Source organism: Cygnus olor, chromosome 9, assembly GCF_009769625.2.
Source record: "Cygnus olor isolate bCygOlo1 chromosome 9, bCygOlo1.pri.v2, whole genome shotgun sequence".
Taxonomy (NCBI): domain Eukaryota; kingdom Metazoa; phylum Chordata; class Aves; order Anseriformes; family Anatidae; genus Cygnus; species Cygnus olor.
The window spans coordinates 26,611,925-26,628,716 of record NC_049177.1 but is presented as its reverse complement, the minus strand read 5'-3'; the positions used below and the strand labels follow the sequence as shown (position 1 = coordinate 26,628,716).

The following is a 16,792-nucleotide window of genomic DNA, read 5'->3' as shown; positions in this document are numbered from 1 at the left end:
CTTGGCAGAAGGGTTGGACTAGATGATCTTCCAAGGTCTCTTCCAACCTTGGCCATTCTGTAATGCATATCGCATGTATGTATTTTTTCAGTTTTTCATTTGTAGAAAGAATTTAGAGATCAATGTGCCATTTTCTGATTTATTCTGATGCTAGCCGTTCTGACTTTATCCTTTCTTCGAGTGGTTATATTCAAAGCATCTTGCAATCTAGTCAAAATATCGATTTTGCTTTATGGTATTTGTTTTTTGTCTATAATGCTCTTATGACTTTCTCTGTGGAGTTTCTTTATTATGTCTAGTGTCTTGAGGTTTCTGAATATGGAGCAAGAACATGAATGAGAACAAAAAAATATCAAAGTAGAAACACCATAGAGTGAACTAGAACATTAACTTTCATCAAACTAAGTGGAAGATGAGTAGCCCAGTAAGCTATGTGGAAGTAGTTTTAATGAGTTCCCAACCCACATAAAACTTATTTTCAGGGTTCACTATGAAATCAAATGTAGAACAAGTTCACAATAAATACAGATTTGGGTAGTGTGAAGTGACATTAAGCCATGCATGCTTTTACGTTAGGGAACCAGAATACTTTGATACAAACTTAGGATGCTTTTGACCCTGAAATGTGAAGCGTAAGTGAGATGCAAAATCAACACAAATTGAAGCTAAGGAAAAAAAATCTAGAACGTGGGATTTATCTTTCAATAATTTTTCATTTCAGTTGTGTCTTTCGAGTTTATTTTTCCCCTCATTAGTAACTGGGAAGGGGACAGAAGATAGTTCCCTACAGTTTCTTGAGACTGAAGTAAAGATAGGGGATTTGTTCGTTCTCTTCTTTCTGATTTTTGACCTTTCCAGGGTGTTCATTCATTTTTAGGGTGAAAAGAAGGGAAGAAAGACTGGTTAAAATTTACTGTACCAGATCATAAGATATAAGTTCACAGAAATTCTGGAAATCAGTGAAGCTATGTGACTTTATCAAGTTTCTAAGTAAGAATTGATGTTCTGGTTAAACTTACTCTAATGATACCTCTCTTTGTCAGAGTATGTATTTTATGCTCCCTTTGTAATAATATGCTCCCTTAGTAAGGTAAGATTCTGTTACGAATTCTGTTTTCTATACCTGCAATAAAGCCCATAGATAATCGGTAGGAAAAATAGTACCGCTTTACTATATGACATAAAGTAGTAGCGTGCATGTGCATCAGTCTGTAACTAAATTAAAATATATCTTTATGTTGTGATAGTGTCATGTTGTGCAAGTCTTACATCTTGAGTGCCCATACAGTGCCTGTGTAACACTGTTTCTCATCCTTTTTTTTATACAGTTGAAATTTTAAAGAAGATTGACATTCCTTCTGTCTTCATTGGAGAGGCATCAGCTAATTCTCTTAAGGAAGAATTTACTTATGAAAAGGGGTAAGTTACCTCACATGCAGTCATGTTGTTCTTTGGATTAATAGCTTATTTTAAATAAATATCAAAAGGAGGCAATGAGTTGTGATAACAGAGGCTTTGGGTATTCCAGGTGAAACCTTGTGCCTGTAGAAGTAAATGCCTTGATTTGCTGCTGATTTCACTGAATCTGTAATTTCACTGTCTGTTCTGTTAATGCGTACCTTAAGCACCCACTTGTTTATATAGAGAGGTTAAACTGTGACTGTGAAATAAAAGTAGTTCTTGGAACTGTCTACTGAGAAGTCGTGTGTGACTGCAGTGGTACTTGATTTCATACCCCAAAGATGAAATCAGTCCAATTTTTGTTTTTAATTTTTTTTGAAGAATACATACTGAGTGCTGCTTATTGACCCCTTTCATCCTGAATGCTACTTTGATGAGCTTTTTGATATATTTGACCCTATTATTGCATTATCAAAGAATACTATGTTTTGGATATTTTCTTAGAAGAAATGCCATGTAAAGCTAAATACCACGTTTCAGGTTCTCTCTCAGTCCTACATTCCCAGTTTGCTGCTTGCTGCACTTGAGCCTTGTAAACTAGTAGAAAATTTCAATTTTAACTAACTCAGGATGTACAAGTACCTTAGAAGGTACTTGGATTTGAGTGGGTCTGGGAAAAATGGAGAATCACAGTGAAATTACTCAGCCACTCTGTACTGTTCAGGGATTGAAGGAAATGAACAGCCAAGTTAGATGAACCTTGCAGAGACCCCAGCCTCTTTTGAGGGAACCCTGAATCCTGTTAAAAAGTAACATGAACAGAACTTTTGTGGATTACATGGACTAAAGAAACCTTCAGGTTTCGTCTAGCTGCACTGAAAAAGCTACAGGCCTGCCACAGGGTTGCTGAACAGTACATGGTATCCAATTTCCTTTTTACATTAGAACTAAGTATAGCTAGAGATTTTGTATTGGAGGTTGTTTTATCCCTTGGTTTTATCTGAAGGCATTGTTCATGAGAGAAACAGCATTGGTATTTATTTAGTATTGTGGGAGAACAAGGGATGATTAAAGGAAATACTATTTATTTTTGTTATTTATATAATTTTGCAATTGTAATAAACTTATGCTGTTATGCATTTTTTTTCTGGCTGCCTAAGTTGTAAGAAAGATGTATTGACATTGTTTACTGGTCACTAGTATTTCAAAAATGTTAGAAGAATGTTTAAAAGATCAGATTTAATTAAGTTTTAGTTTCTAGAGTATCAGCTACTAGCCCTTCAGGATCAATTTGTGAATATGCTCATGTTGAAGTATGAGAAATGCCAATTTAATATTAAAAACAGTAGTTTTACTGTGAGGGTGTTTGAGTGCAGGAACAGGTTGCCAAAGAGAAGTGGTAGAGTCTCCGTCCTTGGAGATGCTCAAAACCCAACTGGACACAGTCCTAGGCAACCTGCTATACCTGACCCTGCCTTAACAGTGGGCTGGACCAGATGATCTGTGGAGGTCCCTTAAAATCTCAACTATTTTTGATTCTGTGAAATTTCTTTAGGTCTTAAAAAGGTAGTTTTTCTAAGGTGAAATAAATATCCTGTAATTTCCAGAGTAGTACCACAGTTTTACTCCCTGTTCCTTCTTCATTCTCTCTTTGCTGTTTACAGAATCACAGTCTCGTTGAGGTTGGGAGGGACCTTTGGAGGTCATCTAGTCCAACCCCCTTGCTTGGGCAGGGCCACTTAGAGCAGGTTGTCTAGGGCCATGTCCAGGATGGCTTGTGGATATCTCCAAGTAGAGAGGTCCTCATGAGGCTACATAGAGATGGTCCCTATCCAGCCTCTGCAGGTCTCTCTGGATGGCAGCACAACCGGTCTATCTGGCAAATCTGTCAATACTTCCAGTTTCTGCAAACTTGCTGAGAGTATGCTTTGCCCTGTCATCCAGATGATAAATGAAGATGTTATGCTTAACTGGACTCATTATTGACCCCTGGAGCATGCAGCTAGTTAGTGGCCTCCAACTAGACTTCATGCAGTGTCCTAAGAATGACTTGAACAAATCTTGGTGTTAATTTGTTGCTGGAGTATGCTCATAGTCCTTCAGAGGTTAAGGGTGGTAATTCTACAGCAGATCTGTGAACCTGAACAGATGGTGACATTTTAAAATGTTGTAATATCTGATAAGCGAACCGTACATTATAAAGGTTATCATTGATGATTATGAGCCATATAATTTTCATGTTCTGTTTCTGTTTTGTTTCTCTTTATTTTTTCTGTTGTAACAAAATCTGCTTATCTCTGAGTAATACAGTCTGGTGAAGGAGTACACAGTTGCTTTTCTATCTTGTATGAAGTGAAACAGTTATTTTGTATTGTGTAGCCATTTAAAATGCATGAAAGCAAACTGTTTAATACAAAATTTTGATCTTTGAATAGGTGAAATTGTAGATAGATGTATGTGAATCGAGCCACAGTTTGAACTATTTCTGCATACACAATTTTCTGAGTGAAGTGCAGAAGCCTTCAGCATCTACCTATATTTGAAGAGTAACTCAGGATTTTGCAGCTGGGGCAAAATATGTTAAAACGTTGAATTATGAAGTTATCTGTCAAATCTGAAAGATTCAACACCTTTTCATCTAGGCACTGTACCATGTTCATTTTTTGCATTCTTAGAAGAAAATTATCTGAGAGCAATGGGCAGAAAACTTTCTTTACATGAATGAAATTGCTTTCCTGCAAGAGGGTTACCATGGATTTATCAAATGTTTCTCCTTTTATTTTCATGTAACATTAAATATATTAGTTTAGCCAACGCTCTAAAAATTACAGAAGTTTTTGTGAGTATATGTATTTCAGACCTAAGAGCTCAATCAATTGTAAGAATACAATACGTTAGTTTCCTAAGCAAGTTAGTTTGAACAAGTTAAATGCTGATCTTTGAATTAAATAAATATCTTGAAGGCATGTTGGAGACAATGTAGTCCTGAAACTATTGATAAGTCAAGACAGAATTGTATGTCTTAATCTATTCTTTCTGTAGCATTCTAATGTATCCATATAAGCACTGAAATGGAGAATTTCATTGGTGGATAGCTTGAATTTGAATGGCTGTCAGTTCAAACATTTTCAGCGTTTAACTTTTCTCTGACTTAAAGTGCAGTTCTGCTCTGCAAGAGAGACAAAAAAAGGGATTGTCGATTTCCCTGGTGCTCTCCACTGCATTCCTTGCTCAGAAATGTAGAAAGCGAATAGAAGTTGGTCATCTTTCTGCGTACATAGGTATTCATAGTGTAAGGTTACTGAAGCTTTTTTTCATCATCCTTAATTAGTAGTTTTCTATGCTAGGTGAATTTGCAGGTTGCATTTGAGACTAGTCCATAGGGCCGCATGACTGTTTGCGCTGCTCTTTTCTGCTTTTGGGTTTAAAACTTTAACATCTTGTTCTCACAATGTTTTTCTTAAAAATAATATACCTTGAATAGAATGGAAAAGGTATATTTTATATTAGTCTAATGATCTTGCTTTTTCAGGTCTCTGATGTCCTTCCAGTAAATTAATCATAACAACTAGGCTGTGTTATAAGTAGATACCTTGCTGGTGAAACTGCTTGATAAGAAACTATTTCGACTCCATATGAGTAGTAGTAATAGAATTGCTAACATTTGTATCCATTGTACATTCTCAGGTGTTTCTGACTGCTTGTGCCAACAGAATAATAATGGGAGTTTACTTCCTTATGTATCAATAAATACTAGTATTCAGATATCTGGTTGCCAGCATCCACATCGAATTCTCTGAGAAGACTTTTGGTTGCTGTACTGCTGTACTGTAATTTATTGACTCTCCAGAGGACAAGAGGTTGTACTTTACAATGCCTCATGAGTTGAGACTAAACCTGCAGTGTAATCCAAAATGTAAAGAATTTCTTTTGAACATTTACTATTGCTATGAGGGTGGTGAGGCAACTGGAACAGGTTGTCCAGAGAAGTTTTGGGTGCCACATCCCTGGCAGTCTTTAAGGCCAGGTTGGATAGGGCTTGGGCAACCTGGTCTAGTGGAAGATGTCCCTGCCTGTGGCAGGGGGTTTGGAATTAGATGATCTTTAAGGTCCCTTCCAACCCAAACCATTCTATCATTCAATGATGATTCTATGAAGTAAGAATGATCACAGTATCTGTTGATAATTGGGTTATATTTTCTCATTCTGCTGTCCACACAGCTATAAGGTTATTTTGCTGGTTGCTTTAGTTTTATCTATGATTGAAGTCAGTAAGTAGTTTTAACTCAAAAAAAAGTTCTAAGAAAAATTATTTTATCATTTTGAGTTTATACTATGTAAATATCAGCTGAATTCTTCGTTGTACACAGTTGGACATTCCTTTAGTGTGTTTTGTGATAAACTTTTATTTTTGTCTTTCTTTGCATTTATTCTTTTAATTCACTGTTCATTAAATTCTAACCTGTTTTAGAAACTGTTCTCTCTTTCTACAGTGGCCATGTTGTGTTGATCCCAGAGTTCAGTCTTCCTTTGGAATACTACTTAATCCCTTTTCTAATAATAGTAGGGATCTGCCTTATTCTCATTGTCATATTTATGGTAAGTTCCTTCTTTTAATAACATATTTTCTCACAAACAAATAATCACAGAATGGTCACCTACTGAAGTTAAATAAAGGGTTACAATAAAGGAACAACAAAAGCTTTGTGTACTGTATATACCAATACTATGCTTACCTGTAATCCTTTATTTTTCTCAGTACAATAAATAGAGATGCAGACTTGTGGCAAAGGGATGTCAGGAGCCTTTAGGATGTTCTACCCAGCATAGAACTACTTCCAGAGAACTGTCCTTCCTGGTACTCTACCACTATATGAGTTCTTCCCTTTTCACTCTGTAAAGAACAACCTGTGGTCTTGTACACTGAGAATGTGTCCCACTCTACCAACCTTGCATTTCTTAATGTTGATCCCACTGTTCTACAATGCAAGTCTCACACTGTTTTTTACCACAGGTATAGTAGTCAGACAGTAAGCTCACAACCTATTACAGTACACTGCACATATCTTACAGCATATACATTACGTATAGAGTTGGGGACGTCTCCTATAAAAGGTAAAAGAACATAGCTGTGTATTATTTCAGAATATTTTGCACCCCACTTTTTGGAATTTCTGCTGATCTCTGACTTAATTATGAATTTACCTTTTGATAAAAATGAAGTAATGTGTCAACTGCTGCATAAAACTTCTTGAAATGTTTCTTTCTGTGCTAGTGTTGTTTCTGCTGTCAGTTATGTATTTAATTAAAAATTCTGGGCACATTAGGCACAATCAGAATTACAGCAGCTTTGTGGAACCAGCATAGAGAAGTGATCTACTAGAGAAAATGTAAAATCTACCAATACTTTGTCTGACCTTCTGGTGATAACCTTGATCATTCCTCATTGTCCCAGTTAGTTAGGAGAAAGTATAGCCCTATCTTTGTATTCTGAAGGTCAACAGATTGAGGGTTGGAGAGATGGTAGTTACAAAGGAAGGGCAGTCACCAGGGATAATGTTCTGTGAACATCTGTTGTTTTGATACCATTAGAATTCTGACTTTAGCTGCACTAGCTGTCTGCTTACAGTGCACCTGAGTTATAAATTCAAACAAGATATTGGTTATCAAAGGAATGGAATGAAGAAGAGTATCAAAGTCACCATATTGCATCCTATCAAACTACTGTGAAGCACTGATCCGTCGTTTTCCAAAATAATACTAATTACAAAATGAAGAGAGTCAGTAAGAATACTTATGGGGCTTCTTGTTTCAAGAGAGGTTTAGATTACATTTAAAGAAAAAAGTGAAGGAGGGGGGGCATGATAACTGTAGTCATGAGGAGTGGCAGCTTGACTTTTATCATGTGCACCATTGTGGAAATTCAGGAATAAGAGAGATGTGTTTTACTCTCAAGGTATTTCTTCATATTTTATTTCAGTTTTTTTTTTTAACCGGTTCAGCTGCTTTTGTTTTTAGGTGATGATAAATCAGTTGCAAAAAATTACCTCATGCACTTCAGAGCTGTCATCTTCTAGTCAGGAAATGGACTAAATTTTATACTGCTTTGCACCAATCACATTACCAAGGAACAAAAGCTATGTAACAAACACAAGGCTGATCCATCTGAAAGGTCACCTCTCTTTAGAATTGCAAATGCTTTTCCCTTACTGTGAAAACAGCAGTTGTCTACATCAGAAGTGGCAGTAAAAGTGTTACAGGAGTGAGATAAACAAATTTCTGAAGTGTTTGTCTTTAGGGCAAATAAGGAGTAAGTGAGCCATAAATACAGATTATTTTAAATTTGCCTTTTAAGAGCTTTTTTCCATCTGCATGCTACTACTCTGAATTAAAACAATTTTTCATTTAATGTGATTTTGAAAGTTGTACTTTACTGATAGTTCTTCTCTATATATGTATTTAGAATTTCTGTATGTGCAATCTAAAAGAAAGAAACCAGTGCTAGGTAGGATTGGCTATGAGAGAAGGAAATAAACATTTGGTGAGGAAAGTCAGAGGCTCTTAAACCTGTTTCTAATTTTCTTGCTTGTCCACTGTGAGGAAATTTAGAAAAAAAAAGGGGGGGGGGGAGGGAGGGAAATGTCTGCAAAGTATGATTAAAAATCTATTTTTCTAAATACAAAATTTGTGAAATATTTTCCAGTTAAAATCAAAGACTCTAAGAGACCTGAATTTCTCTTCTGCTAGTATCAATAGGTAGTCAGTGCTGAAAATGAACGGTCTTTTCCATGTCTTAGAATCATATTGTAAAGGAAAAACAGACAGGAACCAGGAGAAAATTATCCTGTATGTCTGCAAGTCAGGGCTGCCTGTACTTTGTATTTGGGACAGATATTTGGAAGTTTTTGAAAACAGATTATATAAGTTTGAAATACCAAAATCCATCTACACAGCTTATAATAAACTGTGAGAAAAAAGGGGAAGAGGTATTTGAATGCATTTTCCAGAGTGTAGTAGATTATTTACCTATGTGTACTAATCCTACGTGCAATGTGAAATAATATCCTGTATGCTGAAAGGTCAAACACTATGCAAGTATATTGAAATGTTGAAATACTTTTCAAAGTAGACTTAATAAACGAAAGCACCCATTAGGTGTTCCCATGTGAAAAATGCTGTGGTTGAAACCTGTTATGGAATCTCAAAAATAATCTTACTCAATTCATTTACTTAATGCAGACAGTGAACGTGATCTCAGGGAGATTTCAGATAGGATCTTGTCCGTGTTCATTTGTGGTTTCTGCCCCGTTTCTTTTCAGGAAGTTTTGTTTTTAACTAAGAAATCAATGCAAGACTATCTGGTTGTTAGTAAGTGAATTATACCAGAAAGACTGCAGTCCATATGTGTAATTCATCATGTAGCTGAGGTAAAAAGAACCTGAGTGAACAGATTAGTTCCAAATATGCTTAAAAATGAAGGACAGGTATGATGCAGAAGGATAAATAAGTTACTTGTTCTCCCCCTCTCCCTCCCAAGAATACATTTATACTTAACTGTCTTTTAAATCTTTTGTGAAAGTGCAACAATACCTTTCAGGGATTCCTAAAGTGAGAGAGATTAATGCTGTTTATAATGTTAATACTCAGTGTTTACCTTATCCACAGTGTAGCAAAGTGTGTAGTACCTCTCTAATTTTCAAGACTTGTCAGTGTGTATGCATAGGTTAAGGCTACTTTTTTGCTGTATTTGAAAAAAAAAAAAAAAAGTCATATTGTGTTAGGACTAGAAACCAAATGGAAATAGGCTTAAGGACTGTAAAGAAAATGGAAAACAGAATCTTTAGTATGGTTGAAGACAGCAAGTGACATGGCTTGAAGTAAACCCCTTCCCTGCTTCCCAGACTACTTGCAATACTATGGAAACAGTTCTTGTAATAATTCTTTTGGAAGAAAAATTATTTTCTATAATTATTCTTTTTGAATAATCTTCAAAAAGAGCTGTAATAATCTAAAACTGCCATAAGTAAAACCTGTCAAGCTTAATGGATTGTATTTTGCCCTGAAGTGTGCCATTTACTGTATGTAGATCTCAGTAGGGAATCGCAGCAATGGCTATTATTTTACATATAGAGAATATTATCTTATTTTTTTCTACCCTTTCCTAAAAAGATTGCATGTCATTTCAGTTTCAAGTGCTGTGGTCCATCCTCGAGAAAAGGGAAGAGGTAGTTCAGCTTGAGCCACAGTTCCCTTTTCACTAACTTACAATGAAGGCTCATAAACCAAAACTTTTATAGTTCTTTTATTGTTTTAAGTTACTGTTCACATTGTTTAATGTCTGTTTCCAGATCACAAAATTTGTGCAAGACAGACACAGAGCAAGAAGGAATCGGCTTAGGAAGGATCAGCTTAAGAAACTTCCTGTACATAAATTTAAGAAAGGCAAGTGTATTGTTCTTTGTCTAATTAGAACCCACTGTTATAACACCAAATATCTCTAAATGGAGGGGTTTTGGAAATAATTTTGGGTATGCTTGAAATAATAGTAGAGTTTGAAGTGAAAGCATACACAAAAAAGTGTTTTGACCCTGCTCTCACTGAAACAGAGTTCTAACATTTTGTCACTGAAGCAGAGTGGACATCATATGCATAGTGTGGGTAAAAAACAAAAACATTGCTTAAAATGTCAAAAAATCATTACAGAAATTCCCCAAAACTTCTTTGCTGCTCTGTCATTAACAGTGATGACAACAGTCAGTCACTGTAGTGCATCATACCTATAATTTGTCTGGAATTGGATAAATACTAATGGCATGTATGTTGCCTGACGTGGTAGAGACTATAAAAGCAAAGATATCTTTTGGGTATAATTTACCTGCTTTCCTAGAGGAGTGTTCCCGTCATTGAATCACAATGCTTCTATGAGGGCAAGAGTGATTGAAATCGAATGCCAAAATATTTGTTGTTGTGATTCTTTTTAATAATTCATTGTATGCAATATCTAATGATGAGATAAGAAATAAAGCTGTAGCAAGTTAATTTATTGAATGAAATAAAAAAAACTGCACTGAGACCTTCTGTATTGCAGTCTGCTTCTTAAAAGTAGAAATAATCTTTCTTCTCCATTTTGATTTTTAAATGTTACCATCGTATCATCCAATTGTTCATTCATAAAAACTGTTACAAGAACTAATGCTGGAAAGACTATTTAATTGAAATCATTGATTACTACATGACAAGTCCTCAGGGATTTGCTGAGGTATGAATACTGTGTTAGGGGATATGCTTGGATTCAAGGATAGAACCACTTACCAGTCTTTGCCCTTGATAAAGCCAACCTACATTATTAATAATATTGCTCTCTGTGCAAAACAGATGTTCAGTTTGAGTGGATACAGTTTTTGTGCAATGTTAGTCAACCTTATTTCAAGGAAACAAACAAAACACTAATTGACATGTTGCCCTTTGCAGGGTTGACCAAATTGATATGGATACAAAATTAACTTGAAAAAAATAATTATCTCGAGCCAATAAAGTTAATATTATTTTTGCTTTCTTTTAGTGATTCCATATGAAATCTAATTGAAATAAAAATACAAAGTGGGAGAATGCGGGGGGGACGACCAATGCATGGCTTTGAGAAAGCCAGTTAATGCATTTTTCAGTTAATCATATGCATGTGTGCATATGTAATTACTATCTCGAGATTACATGACTAAGTGAGTGCACGAAGACACCTTATTTGTTGTTTTCCATGTTCTTCTACCTCTTTTCCCTTGCTGAATCTTACACAAAATGAACTGTTTGGAGCTCAGTCAGTCATCCTAAAGCAAACCTGTCTTTGAATATCCAGCTATTCATTGCATTTAGTGGCTTATGCAAAGCAGAACAAAAAGCATGTTTTATTTCAGAGCTTCTGCACTAGGCCTATGACAATACTAGCAATACATTTTTTTTTTTTTTTTTTTACTAATTTCAGTAGGCTTTAGATAAGGCACTTTACATTTCTATGTTGTGTAGAGAGTCCAGTAACAAAAGTGGCATTGACTCATTGACTGTCTTTGCATAGTAGTAGCTTTTTTTCCTTTTTTAACCTGGTAAGTACGTGTCATTTGTGAAATAGCTTCTGTGCAGTTCTAATCAACAAGCCTGTCACCTTTGAGTAATCCCACAGAATGCAATGCATGCTGTGTCCAAAATCTGTTTTTTACACTGAACGTGTTTTGTGGCAATTGTTGTGGTTCGTCCTTACCAAAAGGACTATGTTTTGGCCATATAAAAGTTAATGGGAGTTGATACCCTTTGTGAGGTTTTTATAACAAAAGCAAACCTAGCAAAAAAAAGAAATCCATATAATATTCCTATAATTTCATCATTAGGAAACCTGAATACTCTGAAGAATAATAGTTTAGAAATAGTATCGGTTAGAAATGTTGTGAGTTGGTATGTATTGTAGAATACAACTTATTTTCAGAAATACATTATTTCTAAACTACTTTAACTTTATACTAAAATGAAATTTAGGCCAAGAATGAAAAGATTTTAGATCTTACCAGCAATGAAATGGCAGTGTAACCATGCAGAATAGAAGGTATTGTAAGTTTGGTACTGTAAGAAGATAGACTGCTGGAAAAGAAAAGAGATATGTAGACACATTATTAATAAATTAAAAACTCATGAAGTTAGTTTTCCTACATTCAGTGTCAAAGGTTAGGATCCTAAATGTGTGATAAAGTATCCAGAATTTTGGAGTTGCTATGTCTACGAGACTTAGTGGAGCTGTTTGGTTAAGTGCTTAAATATGAAATGAACTTAATTACAGGCAGTCAGCTGCCCAAAGTTGTATACATGTATATGCGGGGGGGGAAGCCCCATGTGTGACAAATAATAGGCTGTAGGAGTACATATAATTTTAAGCAAAGACATCTTTAAGTATGATGAATATTGAATTTTTATGTATATACATTTATATGGAGGTTGATGCATACGATTGAGAAATAATGGGTAGTAGTTGTATTTAAAAATCTTTAAATCTTTTAAAAATCTGCTCCAGAGTATGCATGGTTCTGCAGTTTACTAGTTATTCCTAAGCTGATTTTTTTTCCTGAAAATGGGATTGTAACTGATCTAATTACTGTTCATTACTGACCCATCTGCCTAACTGCATAGTACAGTGTAGGTTTAATAGACAAAACAAGTCCTAAGGTCTGCTAGAGTCTTGGCAGTTTTTTCTGGTGTTTTTTCTTTTTCATTTTAAATTGTTCATAAGTATACAACTATATGGAATGTATCTGGATGGATAATTCTGTTTCTGAAAATACTGTATTTTTGTCAAGTAAAAGAGAATTTTGCTTACTGAAGATGTTCCACTTGCAGAGTTTAAGCAAGATATTTTATCTTATGTTGTACTTTACATCTTATTATGTAAAATCTTACGTCCTTTGAGAGGCAAGTAGTCATGGAGGTGAAAATAACTTGGAAACTAATTAACTAATTTGGAAAGTAGTAGAGGCTCCAAGATGCACAGAGAAACCATACGAGTCTCAGAGCGCTGGGGAGGGCTGGCAGTTCTGGTCTTTGCTACTGTGTGGGCTTGTCTTCCTGCACCAAGCCAGGATGAGAGCAAGAATCAGTGCGTTAGTTAATTTCTCTAGTAACTTGTTGGGGAAATGTAGCAGCTGGACTATACCTGATGGAATCCGGTGGATGCAGATGAAGCAGTTGCGCAGAGGACCTGTTCAGATCTACTGTGCAATTGAAAGATGGGACCCAGATGTTGGGATGGGGTAGGCCTTGAGTACAAGTCCATGGCAAGAACCAGGAAAATGTTGCAGTTAGCCAAGATGGTGTCAGATAGTTTCACGGCCTCTGTATTTGAGAAGTTCAGCATAGTCCTTACTGAGAAAACTTTTTTTTTTTTTTTTTTTTAACTGGTCTAAAAGTGGATGCTTTACAACTGTGTCTTTTTTAATAAGAATGAGAGAATATTACAATAATAGCACTTCACACAGTTGAAAATATTTTTATTAACCTGAGTGGAAAGTGAATATAGTCTGTATAAGGAAAGAAATACAGTAAAGTCAACAATAGAGCTTCAAAGAACCTGCCCATTGCAAGGTCAGGGAAAACCAGTAGTTTCTTCAGCCCATGAAACTAACAGAGAACCTATATGCATGTGTTCGTCTGTTGCAAATCTTTTAAAGTTAAACATATTCTCAATTATGTGCTGTAGGAGATGAATACGATGTGTGCGCCATTTGTCTGGATGAATATGAGGATGGAGACAAGCTCAGAATCCTTCCATGTTCTCATGGTAAGCAGCTGTATTTTAGGTCTGGTATTTGCATTAAAATAGCTATCTAAAATACCACGCCTAGAAATCGCAGTTTATTGACAAATCTATAAAATTTTTCATTTGCTAATATTCCTGAGCACATACACAAATTATGAAAAGAGCAAACTTTTTTTTTTTTCTTTTTAAAAGGGAAAAAGGCTAGCGTTACCACTCTGCATTTTTCTTTGGATATGCATGTGGAAAAAAAAAAAATCTGGGCTTGACACTGTCCCCTAAATGTCTGTTTTTAATAGGGAAGTACATTTCAGAGTTCCCTTTTACATAAAACTAAGCTTTTACTTTCTCCAAGACAATTAAACCATAAAACTTAATTTAGTTGATTACTAGTGACATAGACAATGTGGATGAATGGTTATAGTCTGTCCTGTAGCCTGAAGCTGTACAAATCATTGCCTTGACTGCACTTGGAAGCCAATGTTGACAATTTTATCAAATGTGGCCCATTGCAGGGCTGCTCTCAGATTGATTCAATAGAGGAAATGGGTATTTACTGTATTATTTGTCATAATGTTAATGGTCCATAATTAGGTCCTAGATCCTAATCTATTAGGTGTTTTGTACATAAGGATATACAGTCTACATGCCAACAAACTTTTAAGTAAAATTCTCAGTATGAGTTAAATTCTAAAATGCTTCTGTTTTACTCAATATAAATACAATTTAGCAGGTTTAATTGTCCTTTTTCCTTAGATAATAATGTACTTGTATTTTGTTTTCTAACAGCATATCACTGCAAGTGTGTGGACCCATGGCTGACAAAAACAAAAAAAACATGTCCTGTTTGTAAGCAGAAAGTGGTCCCTTCTCAGGGAGACTCTGACTCTGAAACAGACAGTAGTCAAGAAGAAAATGAAGTATCTGAAAATACCCCCTTGCTTAGACCATTAGCCTCAGTTAGTACTCAGTCCTTTGGGGCTTTGTCAGAATCTCACTCCCATCAGAACATGACAGAGTCCTCAGAATATGAGGAAGATGACAATGACAATATTGATAGCAGTGATGCAGAAAATGGAATAAATGAAGAAAGTATAGTAGTTCAACTACAGTCCAATGATGAAAGGGATTATAGAGTGACAAATATTGTTTGAGACTACTATTGATTAATAGTGTATGAACAAAAGAGTTCTTAAGGTCATACTTTACAAACATTTATGTAGGTAATATATTTTAATTTGTAATCCATCTGGTTTCTTCAATAGCGGTTCATGTAGTAGTACTATTGTTTAATCATTACAAATAGATTTATTTTTGATTCAGGTATTCAGTCACGTGTTCTTAAAACAAACAGTTTAACTGGACTTGACAATACTAATGAATAATGTTAATAGTTTATATAACTAGAAATATTACACAGAGTACTTTAAATGTCAGTGTCTGTTGAAATGGGATTTAGCTGGAAATAATTTTCATCCTTTTTGTAGCTACAGCTGGGTCATACCGATAGCAATATTTATTATGTGTATGGTATGTGTTAACCCTGAAGCCCAACAAAAAATGTATTTGCATGTTTGTATAGAGTTTGCCTAAAAGCTGTCACCACTACTGAAAAAAAAAAAAAGGTAGAACAGATCAATATTCTATATGTTGATGTATCAAAACGAAGCAGAAGGAATTCCACTTTTATCTCAAAGCACTGATTCCAAATAATCCTTCGGAGTTTGCCACTCTAGTTGAGTTTAAGCAGTCCTCTTGAGCAGTTCCTAGGATAAGGAAACTTAGAATATATATATGTTTAGTTTTAAGTGGTTCACAAGGTAAGATTCATCCATAACATGTTAATTTAGCTTTGTTTGCTACGATGTAGTCTGGTTTTCAGTGATGATGTGGGAGTTGGGGAGAGGGTGACTAAAACAGGGAAGGTTTTGTTCCACATAGAATTTTAGGTAAGTATTTTATTGATCCTCAACTCATATACCTCTTACTAAAGAGCATTTTATGCTACATTAATCTGCTAAACTATGTATATAGAAAAATTGTTCCTTTCAAATACCTGATTTGAAAACAAGTGCTTATAACTATTAAACAGAACTCAGTACTTACCAGTGTATCATGAAAAAAGTAAATTATATATAATACTTCTGTAACTATGTAGAAAGTAACAGCACATGTATAATCAAAATGCAGAGACTTTTTTTTATATGGCCTTGAATAAGGAAAGCTTGAAAGAATGTTAATAAATGTTTTCCACTTTACGTATCAAAAGGATTTTATTTAACTTACACCTTACATTCATTGTGTACTTATACATGTATTACCACGTAAGGTTAAAGTATTTTTAAAGATCCAGAACATAGAATTGTGAACATCCCTTAGTAACATTAACCTATATTGTACTATGTATTGCAGTACAAATTTTATACTGATCAACACTATGCAGTGGGACTAAGCTACATTGAAAACAATTTTTGTTCATTTAGTTTGATGAGAAGCTTGAAACAGTCCAGGTCTGTACATGTAATCTGTATGGGGGAAATAAGACCAGAGTACTATTAATTTTTCCTGCCTGCTGTGCCAACACCTTTACAGCTGAAGACTAAGTGTTTGTGTTCTGAAAGTCAGAAAGTGCCAAATCCTGGGCTGAGGAGATTACAGGTGAGGTGTTTCCATTTGTTATTTCCGACCTAACGTGCAGTGCAGCTACATACCCTCCTTCCTTACACCTGGTAGCGGAAATCAATTCTCTTGGACTGGTGAACAGCAAAGGGGGTTTCATTTTCAGAATGAGGCATGGTAAAAGGATAATGAAGAATAATAATTAATATACAAACCACTGCCAACAGCAATCCATGGGGTAAACACAATGTATTAGATTTTGCTGTGTAAAATTCCACCTCAAATGGCATATGTCTAGTTAAGACCAAATATGAAAACCTAAGCTGTAAGATGTTTCTTAAAATAGGTTCCTGCTGTTAATATGTAATGAGTGCATGTGTTTATTCATAATTGCATTTTAGGCACCCTAAAACTTGAAGAGACCCAGAACCATGAACAGAAGTCAACTTTTTAACATATGCTACATTTAACACTGAGTGTAGT

At 35.2% G+C, this 16,792-nt stretch overlaps 1 protein-coding gene across 3 annotated transcripts in view; it reads left to right on the top strand.

The window, feature by feature from the left end:
• Nucleotides 1-15,949, top strand: part of RNF13 (ring finger protein 13) — a 33,940-nt gene extending 17,991 nt beyond the window's left edge. For all 3 annotated transcript variants that reach the window (XM_040566936.1, XM_040566935.1, XM_040566937.1), the window contains exons 6-10: nucleotides 1,329-1,419; nucleotides 5,895-6,000; nucleotides 9,750-9,843; nucleotides 13,634-13,714; nucleotides 14,480-15,949. In XM_040566936.1, coding sequence (XP_040422870.1) covers nucleotides 1,329-1,419; nucleotides 5,895-6,000; nucleotides 9,750-9,843; nucleotides 13,634-13,714; nucleotides 14,480-14,844 — 737 coding nt within the window. In that variant the 3' untranslated portion in view covers nucleotides 14,845-15,949. The remainder of the gene's footprint in view (nucleotides 1-1,328; nucleotides 1,420-5,894; nucleotides 6,001-9,749; nucleotides 9,844-13,633; nucleotides 13,715-14,479) is intronic.
• The last annotated feature ends 843 nt before the right edge of the window (nucleotides 15,950-16,792 follow it).